Source organism: Mus pahari, chromosome 3 (assembly GCF_900095145.1).
Source record: "Mus pahari chromosome 3, PAHARI_EIJ_v1.1, whole genome shotgun sequence".
NCBI lineage: Eukaryota > Metazoa > Chordata > Mammalia > Rodentia > Muridae > Mus > Mus pahari.
The window spans coordinates 86,796,237-86,813,170 of record NC_034592.1 but is presented as its reverse complement, the minus strand read 5'-3'; the positions used below and the strand labels follow the sequence as shown (position 1 = coordinate 86,813,170).

Here is a 16,934-nt window from a genome sequence, read left to right as displayed (position 1 = left end):
GGTTAGCCATGACTCTCACTCGATGGTCCAAAATGTTACATAACCATAATACATTGCCTCAGATTATCTGGGTGGGTGTCCCTTTGTGCCTTTTATGTTTGGTGATAGCCACTATTGTGGATGCTCACATTGATGCAAGCTCTCTGTTTACACATCATTTCCCTAAACAGAGAGAAGGAGTCACGGGACCCAGCTCACGCCAGGCACATGTTACATGTGACCTGCTCTTTGGGAAAAATATCCTAGCTCAGTGCAAAGCTGCCTCAAATGAGAAAACAAAAGACCTAAGAGAGTCCAAAAGTCCAGCCACCAAGACCCCACCTCTGACCATCTCAGCACAGCAGGTCCAACTGAGAGCATCCTTGGCACAGAGATCAAAGTTCTGGCCTTGGTCTGGCCTCTGGTGTACCTGATGTCCTCAGAAAGGCCTGAGCCTTGTTCACATCTGCTTTGCTGAAGTCAGTGGACAAAGTTTAGACTTCAAGAGAATGGGACATGAAACAGATGACTAGTCCAACTTGGCACACACACACACACACACACACACACACACACAGAGGAGGTACGCATGCACACACATATAAACACACACACGTGCCTATACACATACCATCCACACACAAATACCTCATACACAACTGCACACATGCATGCATACACCATGCATACCAACTTGGCACATACACACATACACACACACACACACACACACACACACACAAAACCTTATTAGACGATTTTACCACTTGATAGCTGTATAGTTCTTATTAAATCACTCTAACCCCCCAGAGCTTGTTTCCTTACTCACTAGAAGTGTGGAGGGAGTCTGTTGAGGAGGGTAGATTATTAGTAAGTGTGTGCTGCACAATAACCATTCATCAGCACCGTCAGTTCTTCTCTTCCCTGTCTCCATGGCCATCTCCGAATTAAGGAGATGTTCCTTGAACAGTCACTGACTGAGAGACAACATAAAAATCAGTTCAAGGGAATGCACAGACTTATAGTCACCTCAGAATCTGTGCCTTCTTGAATTACAGCGTGGCACGTAAGGTCAGAAGGAACTTATGTAAGTGCAATCCTGGAACACCAGCCATCATGTGCAAAGAGCAAGTCGTTCAGGCAGCCAGTGAGGAGAGGCTTCGGTGAACGTCTTAGAAGCTAGGAACCATTAGGAAAGATGTGCATTGAGTACCTGATGGGGAGGGCAGAGGGGACTGTGGGAAACTTGAAATTGAACAACATCTGGAAGCTAAGTTATCTAGATGAGGCTGGGCTTGCTCTAGAGCAGGGCCTTCCAAGCCCTCTGAAGGGCTTATATTAGCTTTTAATGGCTGTTCAGGGGAGGTCTGTGAACCAGGCCACAGAGGCAGGGGATGGGATAGAGGTACTGAGACTTGGAATTGACAAGGAGGGCAGAGGAAACCTTGGGCTGTGGGATTTCATCTACAGGGTGGGTGTCTATAACTACCAATCCAACAAATGAAAGTATGCGGTGGCAACCACTAAGTGCACATCAGCCCTGAAGGAGAGGTGCTTCCGGAATTGCCTATTAATGTTTGGAATTACATTGAAAAGTCTACCAGTACAAAGTAGCACAAACAACATGCAGAAACTTCTGTCACGTTACAACTCAAGGCCAAGCAAACGCAAGCACCAACCTTTGCATGTTCAATTGACTAAACATTTTCAAAAGCTGATAAGAGGAAATGAGATGAGACAAAAAGGAGTGGGTAAGAGTACTTGTTATGCAAGCATGAGGATCCGAGTTCGAATCCCTAACATTCATGTCCAAAGCTTTTTTTTCGCCTGTGGTGCCTGCAACAGCCACATTGGTCAGAGCAGGGACAGACAGATCCAGGGAGGCTGCTGACCATCCAGCCCAATCCAGTGAACTCTTGCTTCCCTGAGAGACCCGGTCTCAAGGCAATAAGGTGGAGATAGAGGGATCAATGTCTGCATGTGCCTGTGCACTCACACAGTCATATTCAAGCATCACACACACACACACACACACACACACACACACACACCATGCACTCACACAGTCATATGCAAGCATCACACACACACACACACACACACACACACACACACACACTACAAAGAGAAAAAGGAAAAGAAGAAAAATGAAAAGAAAAAGAGGTGGTAATGTCAGAGCTGGGGAAATAGCTCAGCAGGTTAGCGGCATGCCATGTAAGCATGAAAACCCGGATTTGGATTCACAGACTGAAAGTCTAGGCACGGCATCATGTACCTGTAACTCCAGTGCTGTCATGGGAGAGCAGGCAGTCTCCTGAAGCTCACCAGCCAACCAGCCTAGCCAGTGATGAACTTCAAGTTCAGTTAGAGACCCCGCCTCAAAAAGATTAAAAAATAAAATAAAGGCAGAGGGCAATGGAAGGGAGACATCTGGAGTCCACACCTAGGCACACACATGTACATGCACATGTGCACACACCTTTACTAACAAGTGCATACAATGCACAACTACATGAGTGCGTGCACACGGATGAGAACATCTCTTATGAGCAAACACCTAGATGCTTAATGTGAAAGGCCAAGCGGCCACTGGGGGTGAAGAGCTTTCCGGCTCTCTGTCAAAACATAAAGTATGCATTCGGCACACCAAAATATCTCCTTACCATTTTAGAGAAATGTATTCGTTCATAAAGATGCCTAGTCTTTGAAAAAAACGTGTAATAAGCTAAAGTTGGACAGTATATATGTTGAATACATTCTCTACATTGCTGATGCGGCAAAGACTAAAAACCTCTTTAAAAGATCACCAGTGGGCTGATATACAAAAGGATAGCGATGCACTCTGCATGGATACTGAAATCTGTATCTGCATGTGAACAACTGTATATACGGAAAGAACTTTTGGGAAGTAAAAAAAAAAAAAAAAAAAAAAAACAACCCTATTTGCATGGGTTGCCTCTCAGAGTAGAAGAAAGTCTTGGAAGAATAGGTGAAGAGAGCCACTACACATTTTCTGGAGTTTTAGGGACAGGTGTATGGTGTTTTTCTTTGCTTAGTTTTGAGACAGGGCCTTGCTCTGTACCAGTGCATGGCCTAGAACTCACTATGTAGACCTGTCTGGCTTCCAGTTTGCAGCCACGCCCTCTGCCTCCTTCGGGCTGGCATGGCAGGGGTTCAGCACCACACTCACCTGAGTGTTTTGCTTTATTTTGTTTTGTTTCGTTTTTATGCTTCTGTATTGTGCTGCACAGTTCAGACTTCTATCAAGAAATTGAGAATTGATCACCTTTCATGGAAGAGGCAGAGGCTGGCAAAACCTGGCTGATGGGTGGCCTCCTCCCCTCCCCAGCTCACGTGGTGCAGATATTGACAAAAGATAACCTTCTGCCCCAGCAGTGTAGAGTTTATGTGTTTAAGAATCAAAGCCCACAATCTGCCTACGAGAGACAGAGGGTGTTCTCTCTGGCAGAAGGGACCGCTCAGCAGAGTGAGCAACCTCTGGATTCTCTGCTTCCAGCAGGAAACATGGCATGCGACTTCCTTTTATGGAATCCCTTTAGAAAATATCATCCTGAGTGAGGTCACCCAATCATAAAAGAACACACATGATATGCACTCACAGATAAGTGGATATTAGCCCAGAAGCTCGGAACACCCAAGATACAATTCACAAACCACACGACACAATATTGGTACAACAATATGAACCAATCAGTACCTCCAGAGCTCCCAGGGACTAAACCACCAACCAAAGAGTACACATGGAGGGACTCATGGCTCTAGTTGCATATGTAGCAGAGGATGGCCTAGTCAGTTATCAATGGGAGGAGAGGCCCTTGGTTCTGTGAAGGTTCTATGCCCCAGTCGAGGGGACTGCCAGGGCCAGGAAAAGGGAGTGGGTGGGTTGGGGAGCGGGGAAGAGGGGATTAGATAGGGGTGTTTTGTAGGGGAAACAAGAAAAGGGGATAACATTTGATATGTAAATAAAGAATATCTAGTTTAAAAAAAAAGCATGCTCTGAAAAAAATGAATCCCTTTAAATTATAGAAACTGTAGGATCCTTTCCCCAACTTAATCCCACTGCCCTTTATTCAAAAGCAGAGGTAGGACACCCGTTCATGCTGGTGTTCCAGCATCAGAAGATACTTGCCCCAGGCTTGTCCTGTACGTCTGTGTTCAACCATGGCACATTTCTGGACAGAATGACAATGTTCCTAGAGTGTGACTGGAGCTCACAAGTGAGACTCCTATACATGTCCTGCTCTGTGCACATACGCAGTCTCAGACAAGTCACTAAACCCACCATGTCTTCAGGACCTGGCCCTCCACTTACACACACACACACACACACACGCACGCACACACGCACGCACACACACTCACACACACATACACACACACGCAAGCACACACACACACACACACACACACACACACACACACGCACACACACACGCACGCACACTCACACACCGTGACACACAGTTATTCTCCACGCCAGGGCCATCTGCTCTACCTCAGGACGTTTGGTGTTAAGCCTATCCCACCTCATCATTCTTGCTAAGTCCCAGGGCTCTAATTCCAGTCTCACTGTAAAACACCCCATAAATGGTTCCTTCCTTGCTCCTGTTCTTGCACACATGGCCACATTTCCCTCCCTACTCCCCCTAAGCCAATCCCAACATTACCCAGGAGAGTTGGAGCCTCCACTGGTTGGCAAGAGAGACAGAGGGAGGGGTGCAGAGGACTGGGAGTAAAGACATCCTCCCTAAACTAAGTAAATCCTGAAGTCCCCACAATGGGCAAAGATAGAAGCTAGTAGGATTAACAACAACACACCCTCTACCAACGAGATTCTGTGCCTATTGCAAAAAAATAATGTTTCATTATATGGTTTTCAAATTATACAAATAATGTGCTTTTTTTCCCTACAAAAAGCTGTAAAAGTTAAAGTGAAATCCAATACTCACTCCTGTTGCCAGGAAAATTTAAATAATAGTCAATGTTTGTACCAATGAGGTACAATGTTCTGTAGTCAAATTCGTTTATTCCTTTAAATCTCCCAACCGTTTTATCAGGCTGGGGTTGTTTTAGACCCGTTTTTTCAATGGTGAACACTGAGACATAGATAATGTAAGGCTCCCAGCAGAGGGGCTGATACTTAAGTCCATGCAATGTTCTTCACACATCTTAGCTCCCTGCTCACCCCTTGAGGCACCCATGCCAGCAAGCGCCTGCTTCCGAGAATGCAGCACGGCAAAGCACGCCTATCCTACGCTCCTTGGTCGGTTCCTACCGACAGCCCTTGGGTCTCAAGTGAGTCTTTCTAAGAATGACATATTACAGGATGGATAGCTGTCCAGACAGGAGGAGAAGCCACATTTCAGCCAACGTTGGGCATATGCACTGAGTTGAGGAGGTCCTATGGTGCGGATCCCCTGACCACAGCAGGTCTGATGTGGTGGCAGAGGCAGACACTTGAACAAGAGAATAACAGATGTGGTTGGACTCTAGGCTCCATTAGGGCCCAATTGCCTCGTTGTCACAAGGGGCTTATAAGATGCACTTCCTAACCATCGAGTGACTATAAGAGAGTAAGAACTATGGCTAGTGACATGTGTTCCCTTCAAAAAGCATAAAGGAGATAGGAGTGGCTTTCTCGGTGAGTGATTAATGAGACTAGACAAAATGGAGAGAAGGTAGTGACAAGATTTCTCCAGAGCCCTTAGCCCTTAACCATGCAACTTGTCCCCAGGTAGAATAAGGCCATGGGCTTTAAACAAGCTGAGGAGAGAGTTGTGAGGTCTAAGTGGGTTAGACAGTGGAAGAGATCCCGTGCCAGGGGAAAGTGAGTCTGTACTGGGGAGTTTGAGCTATCCAGCTCTCCAATGGAGAGAAGGCATGGAAAAAAAAAAAAAAAAGACCTTAAGACAGGCAAAACTTACATCTTAAAGACAGCTATGTCTAAGAGGAAAACCCACAGCAGCCAGGCATAAAGGAGCCATGAGACCTAAGGCATGCAAGTGTCTCCCAGATCAGCTCTCTCTAGCTTCTTACTACTGAGGAATTTTCCTCATCGACCCTGGCCAGACAGAGGAACTCAGGGCACACAGTCTCTTGAGCAGTCTCCACAACCTATCTCAGTGGCCTTTATATCACTCTAGAGACAAAAATGGATGGGAATGAGATTTTACCCCAGGGCCATCATCCAGCTCACTTATAGTGGATGGATGCCTGGAACAAAGTGTTCTGAGGTGGATTTCAGAGTCACTGAGAATGCGTTCCATGATCGATTAGCCAGGCATGCCGTAGACACAATCTTGATGCACACCCACAAGTGTGCTTATCTTGGCCATGCTTGATTTGTGAGGGAAGGCAACATTTACTGGACATCCTGGTGAGTTGTGAGGGCCATTACTTGAGGAACAATAACAGCAGCTGTCCTCTGGTCTCCACATGCATGTTCATACATGTGCTCATGCATGCACTTGCACACATAGACATATGCATGTGTGCACACGCAGAATCCTCCTCATCAGACATCTGGCCAGATGTTTCTGCTTTTACCAGATGTCTCTGTAGCCTAAGTGCTATGGGGCTGGGGAGGACATAGAGATGAGAAGACAGTTTGGGGGCTCAGGAAACTTAGAACTGTGCACATGAAAAAGTCATTCCCATCCATTTCCTACATATCTTTCCAGCCAGTGTCAGAAGTCTAGGTTGTTTGGAGTGGTTACAAACATGGACACCAGAAATGTCCTTATCATACACATCCCGGCTCTACCACTGAATAGAACTGTAAATAAGCTGTCAGCACCTCTGACTGAAATGAGAACACTGGATGGGGCTACCTATGCCAAGGACTGAGTACAAAGATGCATGTCTCATAACCACTGTCTGACGTGAACCAGGAAATTCTGATGTCCTGTTTTTCATCGAGGGAGACTGATGGTCAAATCTGCAGAGAACATAGCCCAGACCCTAGAGGCTGAGCCAGCCTCTGCATTTGATTCTTATTTCAGTTTGCTTTTGACAAATGAAGAGCCTCAGAGACTCTCTGGTCCTGCCTTGCTCTATCATGTAGGTGTGGGAGACAGGCACAGGTGTGGCCTTTATTGACTGTCTGCCCCAAGTGCAGTGCGATGCCATGTGCTTCACAGCCTCTGTTTCTATAAAGTCTCAGTTACCCCAAAGACACAAACAATTTACTCCAGGTTAATTGAGAAGACAGAGAGGCTGGGGTTGTGAAACTTGTTCGAGGTCATATGACTAATAAATCGCAGAGCTAGGTTGCAATCCCAAGGCTGTCCTGGCTTCTGATTTGAGCTTGACCTGGGTCTGAAGCACCTGGGGATCTTGGCAGAGATGCACACTGATAAGATTTCACAACTCAAAGAGCTTGGCTTAGGCAACAAGTCCTTTGATGATTGACTCCAATAGACCTGGATGACCGATCAAACCTGATTAGAAGATGCTTGAAACTTCTCGTGAGCCACTGAAGCCCCCTCAACTCTCAGCCAGAAAATGTTATCCAAGGAATTGAGGATTCTGTTATTTCAGCCACACTAATCTTAAACCTGCCTACCCCTCTGAGAACAAACCCAAACCTGTTCACAGTCCTGGGGTTTTGTTTTTTTCTTTAGACTTCAAAGAATAATTCCAATGACATTTGATTCTTTTACATTTTCACAGATGTATGCAATGTATTTTAATTTATATTCACCCTCTTACTCTTCCCCTAACTCCTCCCAGATCTATCTACTTCGTTCCCCCACACCAAATTTCATGTCTTTTTAGAAATAAACCACCAAGTCCAATTAGTACTGCCTATAGACTCATGGGTGTGGGACTCGTGGTCATCCACTGGAGTGTGAGCGACCTGGCCTTCAGTAAAACTGACTTTCCCTCCCTAGAAGTCATCAACCATCAGTAGCTCTTCTTCTAGGAGTAGGGGTTTGTGAGTCCCTTTTTCTCATCCAGCTAACATTTTATATCCTTTTTGTGTGTAGCTGACCTCCCCAGTGGTCTAATTCAACCAACAACAATTCACTGACCCAGGTTCATCTGAGAGATGATTAGCAACAGCATATTAATGACAGTTAATACTTACTTATGTGAGTCTGGCATCACGCTCCAATAGCTCATTAAAACAGTTCCTATCATAGTGCTACTTCACAGAGGAGACCCTGGGGGCTCAGAAAATTAAGTGGGATGTTTATGATCTGTACCTAGTGAGGGGCAGAAGCAGACTCTGTTCTAGAGACCCTGGTTGGGAAGCTGGTACTCCACTCTCTACATGCTGCCATCTTCAGAGAGGTTGTGGGATATTTTCATTTATTTTCCACTTCCTGGAGTGGCCAGGGTGCTCTTAATGTCCCTGGTGAGACTTCAGTTTCTCCTGAGACTGTGGAGTAGGTCTATTTGAAGGACATTCTAGGCTACAGGATTTTGATAACAATATAAACTTGTGTTCTCCCAGCAACCTACTTAGCCCTGGTTCCAAGAAAATTTTAAGCTAAACGTTGTGTGGTATGCGCATAATATTTAGTGAATCTACAAGATCAAGTGCCTTCGGATTATGTTAAGTGTGCATTCAATAGACAAAATAGAAAGTTGAATATGCCTTCTGGAAAGAAGCTTAAAAGGGCTAGAAAACCCAGGCAGACGAAGATGTTTACAACCAGGGCCCACTGTATGCAGTAACATAGAATTCTGTCTCTGGTTTGTTTAACATTTAATACTTCTGAAACATTGGTGCATATAGATTCATACACTATAACCATTTAGTATGGTTATAGTGTATTTATTACTCAAAGACATATTCAATTTCAGGTGTAGCTTACATGCACAGAAATAAAGCATACAGTAAGTGCGGTTGTTGAAGAACCTATGACATTGGCAGGTGAGGCTGCCCTCCTTGACCTTCTCCTTTCCTGTCATCCTGATGATTCCGCTATCACTGCTAGAGACATCCATACAAATGCTGGCGAGCAAGGCTCCACACCCTCCCTTCTCCTGTCGGCTCCTGCTCATCCTTCGCACCGAGGTGCAGCACTGCCTTCTCTTAGAAGCCTTCCCAACTCAACCGCATGGGTGGAATCCTCTGTGTGTCTGACTCCCTCGTCCCTGCTAGACTGCACACCCTATGAGGATGAACTCAGATCTCCCCATTGCCACCCTGAGTTAGGAAACAGGTATTTGAGTCCCACCTTGAAAGACCAGATATTTCTTTCAGTTAGCAAACATCAAATAGAGGGCCACGATACAAACCCATTAATAGGTGACCTAACTGTGTCTTGTGGGTGACAGCCTGGAAGAAGGAGACCCTCTAGAATGAAGAGCAGAGCCTAAGTTCAAGAGGGTTTTGTCAGATGCCTTCCAGAAGTCTATCTTCTGCCCTGACGTATGGCAGTTTTGTGGAGGCATGGGTTGTCCCATGTAAAGGAAGAGATGCTATAGTGGTTGCCAGCCAGGAGTATTGCTAACCATAGCTGTCCTACAACAGAGATTATCTGGACCCAAAGGCAATTAATGATAATAGAGAGATCCTACTGGGTGGAAATGAGGGGAGCTAAAAAGCATAAGGAGGGCTCAGAACCCCTCACACTCCTCACTCTCCCCATCTCACACTGACCCCCAATACCACCTACCAGCCTACTGAGGACTTCCTATCCACAGTGAGCTCACAGCTGTGTGCCAGAAGACAGCTCTGGGCCCACTAGAAACACCACACATCTCCAGGGAACGTTCTGGTTTTGTTTTTATTCTAAGATACATACTTTCTCCCATTTAAAAATTTCTGAAAACAGGATATGTCTTATAATGAATTTGATTTTCCTAAAAAGAATTTCTATTATGAAGTTTATAAATGATTACACACTAGAAGCCAAGAAATTGGTAGTTTAAGACACTCGTGTAGAAATAAATATAAATCAGTGATAGAGTGTGACATAGAAGTTCCAAGAATCAACCAAGCACAAGGTTTCTTCAAAGAACGTTTTCCTTCTACTGGTGCATTGGCCAGTGTGAGCTCACATTCTTCCACTCAGTTGTAGAAAGGTATAAAGGATAGAATTTGCCTTCAGGATGAAAGACCTATGGCCAGAATTCTGCAGATGACACCAACTGAGACAGGCAAAAGAGTGGAGCCCTGGTCTCCCTCTTCCTACATCTCCATTCCAATCACCCCAACACTCCCTTGTCTGTTTTCTTCCATAACTAACACCAATCCAGGCAATCAGCCCACGAGGGCATGAGAGCTCCTGGGAGAGATGCATCCATGTCCTCACTGCCAGTCCTTCCCTGAACTGCAAACAGTAAAGGTTGAGGCTCAGCTTCACAGTGAGGCTGGCTATGAACTTGTAACCTGACTGATCATTTCCTTGGACAAATTAGGTCACAATGGGCAGTTGCTGTCTTATGTAGAAAGTGGAAACACTGCCCATTATGAGGGTTTGTTTACATATATGTGTTTGTTTATATATGTGTGTTTATATGTATATATAAAATAGTATTTTTTACTAAAAAATTGTAAGCATTACTTAAATTAATTTCTTACCAAACTTAAAATGTTTACTTAAGCATATCTAATAAACTTTACTTCCAGGTTCCTAGTATGACAGTAAATCAGAGGACAGTGACGTTACCCATTCAATAGTGTAGCTTCATGCAGAGAGGCACACGTGACACCAGAAGTAGCTATTCTATCCAGGCTTGCTCTTGCTGGAAATTGGTAGGGAGTATTTTACATTGCATTCATAGGCCTAGTAACCATATTTTTCAAATATGGTTCATGGCATGAGCTCTAAGAAGATAAAATGTCATGCCAACAAAGACAAGTCTTTTCCATGCAAGTTATGAATCAAGAGGACTAGAAACAGCCCAGTTAAATCACCAAGAAAAGGCTAAGCAAGTGGCCCAGCAAGAGTGAAGGAAGACCAGGAAAAACAGAATTCCTTATCTACACTCCCATGCGGTGACTCCAGTGTGTTTAAAACTCTGAGTATGAAGTACATCTAGTCCCTTGTCCTCTCAGCCTAAGAGTGGTCCTAAGGACAATGTCCAAGGTTAGAAGGGAGTTAAATAGGATTCTACAGTAAAATGGTCTAAGTCCATTTTCCTTAAAACAAAAAGTGAAAGGGGCAACCCTAAAAACAGGCGTAAGAGCAAAACGGCAAAAGACAGTTCCAGATGTTTCCTCCTAGGTTAGGAGTGGAAGGGGACATACTTGGAGGTTTTGATTTGTATTACCTCCATGCAACAAGAAAGTCCTTGCTCAAAAGCTAGGTGGTTCTTGTTGTTTTCCTGAACCACTGCTACCTGTAGTTTCTGTTTCGTGTTTGTTGGTTTGTTTGTTTGTTTGTTTGTTTGATTGATTTTTTTAAATCACTTTCATGGACTTCTGAAGCTAGCTAACCAGCATGTAAAAGAATGAAGTATTAGAAGGTTGTCTAATTGCAGTGTCCCCCTAAAACTATGCCAAGAGCCTAGTAAAGATGTGTGGCAGAACTGGGGATGCCCCACCATTTTCTTTCCACATCGGGAAAAGGAAGAGTCACTTGAAGAGGAAGGTAGCCGAGGGAGTGAGGTGGGCTAATGATCTCTGTGACTCCCACACTGTGTTGTAAGAAGGGAAGAAGCATATTCTACAAGGTTCCAAAGACAACATAAGAGAAGATACTTTGTAGATTTTGCAATGCTAGAAAACTACCTTTTCACCATCAACAGTAAGCCAGCTGCTCTTTCCCAGCACACCAAGAACAGAGTCTCTTAACTCGGGCATCAATCTTTGGCCTGCAGTGCTTTCAACAAGGATAACTGAAAATAAAATTTCAGTAGCATCACTTGTTCTACCCTGTCTTTGCAAGTACAGTGAGAGCTGTCACATGACAGATAGATAAGACAGCAGAGCTGGGATATGTAGATTTTCATGTGAACCACTTCTGCACTGATTGCTGAAGACGCTTACCTTTGAACCTCTACAAAATTGAACCCATGGGTCAACTCAGCACACATCCCCTCCCCTCTGCATGCTGAAGTGTTATATGAGAAAGTCATGAATGATGGCTTGGTTGATGGTCCAGCTTTCCCAACTCACCACTGAGCATCTCACAGACATGTGACTTAGGAGTCATTCAAGTAGAAAAAAACTTCAGGTAGAAAGATGAGCATCAGTAAAAGAGATTCAGACCCAAAAGGCACATGTGCATTGAGAAGCGTGCCATGAGATGCCTGGATTCTCATTGTGCACAAAGGTTCAGAGACCTCCACATATAACACACCATCCAGAGACATTTCCTAAGCACATACTATACAGCTGCTTTTCACTATTTCGCTCACAGGGTCTCTCCATTTCTAAGCAAGGTCAGCTTAGCCATAGTAGGCAAATGTTGCCAACTGCCAACATCGTTTCTCACACATCTTTAATAACCTACCCTCCCTCCCATCCACCTTGCTTCCCTTCCTTGTGTTCCCTCCCGTTCATCCCTCCTTCTTGTCATGTCTTCACTTTTCCAGGTATTCAATTCTTTGTCCCTACACATTGCCGTTCACAGCCCACCCACATCATCCCCCAATCCAGATGTCTGACCTGACCATTCTCTCAGCTTCAGAAGTGCACTGGCTTCCAAGTTCTGGGATGAGTTCAACTGTCCATCCCCAGCATGAAGTTGGGTATTTTAAAGCTTACCTATCCAGTGTTTTGATGTCAAAGAAGTCACATGCTGTCCTATTGAGGGCTGTCATTTGGCTCCAACCCCCAAGGTTGCTAGGTGTTTGTTTGTGCATTGCATAACTTACAGGAATTGAAAGCCTCCTCGGGACCATTTGGGGCCTTTGATGTCCCTCTTCTCTCTGTGAACAAGAGCCAGAGCTATCTGCTTCCTAGACCCAGTGAATTTCCATGGGCTAGCCCACAGTTCGGCAGCCAGCTCCTGAGCCCAGCAAAGTTGCCTGGCCCCTAGCCATGTCATCGCATGCTCCTCCCTGGTTTCATTTCCTAAATATTCTTCTTCTAAGCATCATCATAAACAAGCCACTTAACTCCTTAAAGCCATGCTCATTTGAAGTTTGCCTCTGACTTATCTCGATAGCAATGCCCAGGGTATCAACACCCAAGATTAGTCTAGCATCTGAGCCTCCCTCTACATGTACAGTCTCAATGGTCCATGGTTTAATTTACTCAATGGATTCTACCCAAGGAACTCGGCTTAGTGCCTAAGCACCTTCATGGCCTCCTCTGATAGGAACATCTTTCCCCAGGCTGTGTCTTTCTGAGTATTACTAGCACCTTCAAGTGTTCCTTGTTCTAAAGGTAAAGGGGCCTCCAGAAGACTGGAAAGAGATGCATGCTCTTGGTGATAATGTGAATTTGAGGACCAAACGTTCTGAAAAGATCCACTGTGAAGAATCTCATCAAGGACCTGGATGGTGATGGCTCTGTGGGTATAGTGCTTGTCACATGAGTGCATGGGTCTGGGGTTAGCTCTCCTGCACCCATGTAAACCTAGGTGCAGTGGTGCTTGTCTTAGGTTTTCTATGATGAAGTGGGAGGTAGAGGCAGTAGAGGCTGCAGAAGCTCTAGGACCAGTGTATGCAACAGCAAACAAGAGACTGTGCCTCAAACAAGGAGGAAGGGCCTCCATATGGGCACTGTGGCATAATATTCATACATAAACATAGATTTAGAGAGATGGAAGGAAGGAATGTAGAGATAGAGAAAGGGGAAGGAGAGAGGGAAGGAGGGAGAAGGAGAGAGAGAGGGAGGGAGGGAGGGAGNAATGTAGAGATAGAGAAAGGGGAAGGAGAGAGGGAAGGAGGGAGAAGGAGAGAGAGAGGGAGGGAGGGAGGGAGAGAGAGAGAGAGAGAGAGAGAGAGAGAGAGAGAGAGAGAGAGAGAGAGAGAGAGAGAGATTCAACATCACTTCACTTAGTCAAGCAATTCCCAAAGTCATAGAGCCTGTCTACTTTCCTTCTGTGAACACTACATGCATCCTATGTTTAGGGATCCAAGGGCACATCCTCTGTAACATGCACATGGGTGGCTCCTGGGCAGTTCTCCCATAGCTGTGTCAGGCACTCCAAACTGGGTGTTGGTTTCAGGTTCAGATAGGAGCAACTGCAGTGAGCTACACAGTTGGATGTCATCTTACACTGTAGAAGCTATGGAAAGGCTTTTGTCAGAAGGTGGTGGGAGTCTGTCCACCTGCCACATAGAATCATCTGCCTGGTGACCATCTGTGTGGCATGCAGAGCAGAGCCTCTGTTTTCATCTAGTGATACCCAAAGTGGGGCTTTCTGCCCCAGAATATGGACACCATGAACATTTCACAGATGAACAGATGTGACTGCAGAGTTCCTTAAGTTTTAGATCTCCCAACTAGTTCTCTTAATGTGTGGCTGTTTCATAGAGTATGTGTGGCCTCACTGTGGGCCACTTCTATCCCAATCCAGAATTTCACAGGCAATATTGCATCTGAGAAAGACATGTACCTAGCTTGGTCCTAATCACAGCTATAACTGGATGTGGCTGGATAATCTGAATTAGTGCATGTGATGACATCTGCCAGAGCACTGCCCAAGATGCATTCAGTTCTCCTTCTCACAATCATGACCTGCATGACCTTGGGCAAATTGCTTTAACCGCACTGAACCCCAAGCACATCGTTCACACAAGGAGAATTTCTGACAGTAACAACAACGCATGGGACTGTGGTAAAAATGCAATTAGTTGTCATGTGCAGAAGCACCTGGAAGAGAACATGGGCCACAGTGTGACTATTATCACCATTCCCAGGTACCTGGCTTCTTTAAATCTTCCCTCACCTGTGAGTGGGCACTGCTATAGTCCCATCCATAGAAAAAGAGGAGGAAAATGTCTGGAGAGGCTGGGTAACATTCCTCAGTTTGAACGGTAGGCCAATGGTGAGCTGTCCTACGTGCCTCTTACTGGGCAGGAGTGCTGCCTCCTTACAGAAGGGTGCAGGTGGGGCATGAGTAATGAGAAGGAACATGGAGGAGGTGGGAGTTGGATAGGCTAGGAATGGAAAGAAAGCCATCTTCTGGGAATGTGCAGAGGAGACAGCTGGTTAATGGATTAGTCAGGCATCGCCCAAGCAGAGAATTCGGATTCCACCCTATAGGACAGACACGCCCTGCTCCCCACCATGCAAGCTCCAGTGGGAGGCAGCAGGCAGCCAGCAGCCAGAAGCCTGATTACGAGGAAGAAAGGGACTGGGGACAGGAAACACCTGGAACATGTTGATGAGAGTGACCCACTCACAACCAAGGGGGCTATACTTTCTAATATGCATAGTTTGTCAGAGATACTCTTGAGACTGGGAGACAGATGAGGGATTCCTCCAAGCCATGGAATTCTAGGATACAGGTTCCTCAGGCATGCTGCTAACTAATCTGGTCATCTGGGAATGATGGACAGGACTGACCTTGAAAGAAGATATTTTATAGGAACGTCTTACAATGCACAGAAAGAATGTGACTTGCTGCAAACATGCTTTCCTGGTAGGGTTTCAAGCCAGAGTTGGAGCTAAAGTATGGAGAAAACCTGAATACTTGTTGAACAAATGGCCCCATCGGTCATTTTCTTATCCCTTCTCATCACAAGCTACACAAAGGCCCAGGATCATCTGGAAAATGCCCCATCACCTTCAGAATCTATAAATGTTATTATCTCTAGAGTCTCCCCTGGACATCCCAGCCCTTAAGACAGCTGATGTTCCCATTCTCGAAGAATTTCTGCACCTCTGGGTGGCTACCACTGTAGCTCCTGTGTCAATTGTCTTGTTTCTCCTATTAAGCCATGACCTCTTTCAGCAGGCAACTCCTTAAGAAATAGCAGTAGACAGATAGTGTGCAGCACTGGTTTGCTAGAGGGTAAATTTTCCACCTAGGGGCAGTTGGCAATATCTGATCATTTTAGTCATTATAGAAGGAAGGATTCAGAAGTCCCTTTGTGCAGGTGAGGGATCCTGCAAAGCTCAGATGAACCCCACCTCTGTGTCTACACCTCTGTGTCTACACCTCTATGTCTACATGTACACTTTCTACCACTAAAGAGTTCCCAGCACTTACTACCTCAGAGTTCACACTTCCTGCAGAGACTGTGCCTTCATTTTCAAATGTTTTCTATATCGCCATGGAAAGACAGCACATCCCCCCAAAACATGTTTTGCCAATGAAATGTCCACAATCTCATGTCCTCCTATCTCATGCCATATCACTCCAATGACATCAGGCAAGCAGCCACCTTCTAGTGTCTCTGACTTCACCTATGGCCCATCAGAAATGAGAAGGTCAGTCTGCCTGTGTTCACACAGCCTGAAGCACTGGGGCGCTGACCTCTAAGAAGCAGCGATGATCAACAAGCTTAGAAGGGCCAAGACACTAGCCTGGGGTGGCCTGGAGCTCCATGACCCATCTGTCCCAGCTACTGATCCTTCCTTGGCTCACTTCCCACTTCCCTACTAGGATTTCCTGCAAATGAGATAAATGAACTCGGACACTTATCCTAGAACCTTCCCCTGAGAACTTGAATAAATACAGAGTAGAAGTCACACCTGCCACCTTCCAAGCAGAAGCATGAAGAGCTTTCCCATGGTCCTGTCATCGCTCTTTGTCCCTTTGCTATAAGATGCACCCAGGCAGGATTGCTTCTTGGTATGGAGCTCATACTGAGAAAACTCATTCAAAACCGGAAGTTCACACTTCAGTTGTTGGGAGCCTCTGAAATTCAGGAATGTTTGCTCCGGAAGCATGGCCTGGTGAAAGCTGACTGAACGGATTCAGGACTTCTTCCTCTTCCAGAACGTTTCTAGCTGACTGCTACAGTAGACCTGGCCTGCTTACCTTTCAAGTGATACTCTTTTTTTTTTTTTTTAACTTATTTTATTAGATATTTTCTTCATTTACATTTCAAATGCTATTCCGAATGTCCCCTAT

The 16,934-nt window shown here is 45.3% G+C and overlaps 1 protein-coding gene across 3 annotated transcripts in view; it reads right to left on the bottom strand.

The window, feature by feature from the left end:
• The window catches only part of Slc1a2 (solute carrier family 1 member 2), a 132,599-nt gene that overhangs the window by 70,819 nt on the left and 44,846 nt on the right, over positions 1–16,934 (bottom strand). The window contains exon 1 of one of the 3 annotated variants that reach the window (XM_021192028.2): positions 12,569–12,609. The exons of the other annotated variants lie outside the window; for them this stretch is intronic. Within the exon in view, the coding sequence (XP_021047687.2) occupies positions 12,569–12,576 (8 nt within the window). The 5' untranslated portion in view covers positions 12,577–12,609. Of the gene's footprint in view, positions 1–12,568; positions 12,610–16,934 lie in introns of those variants that run through there. 3 annotated transcript variants of the gene reach the window in all.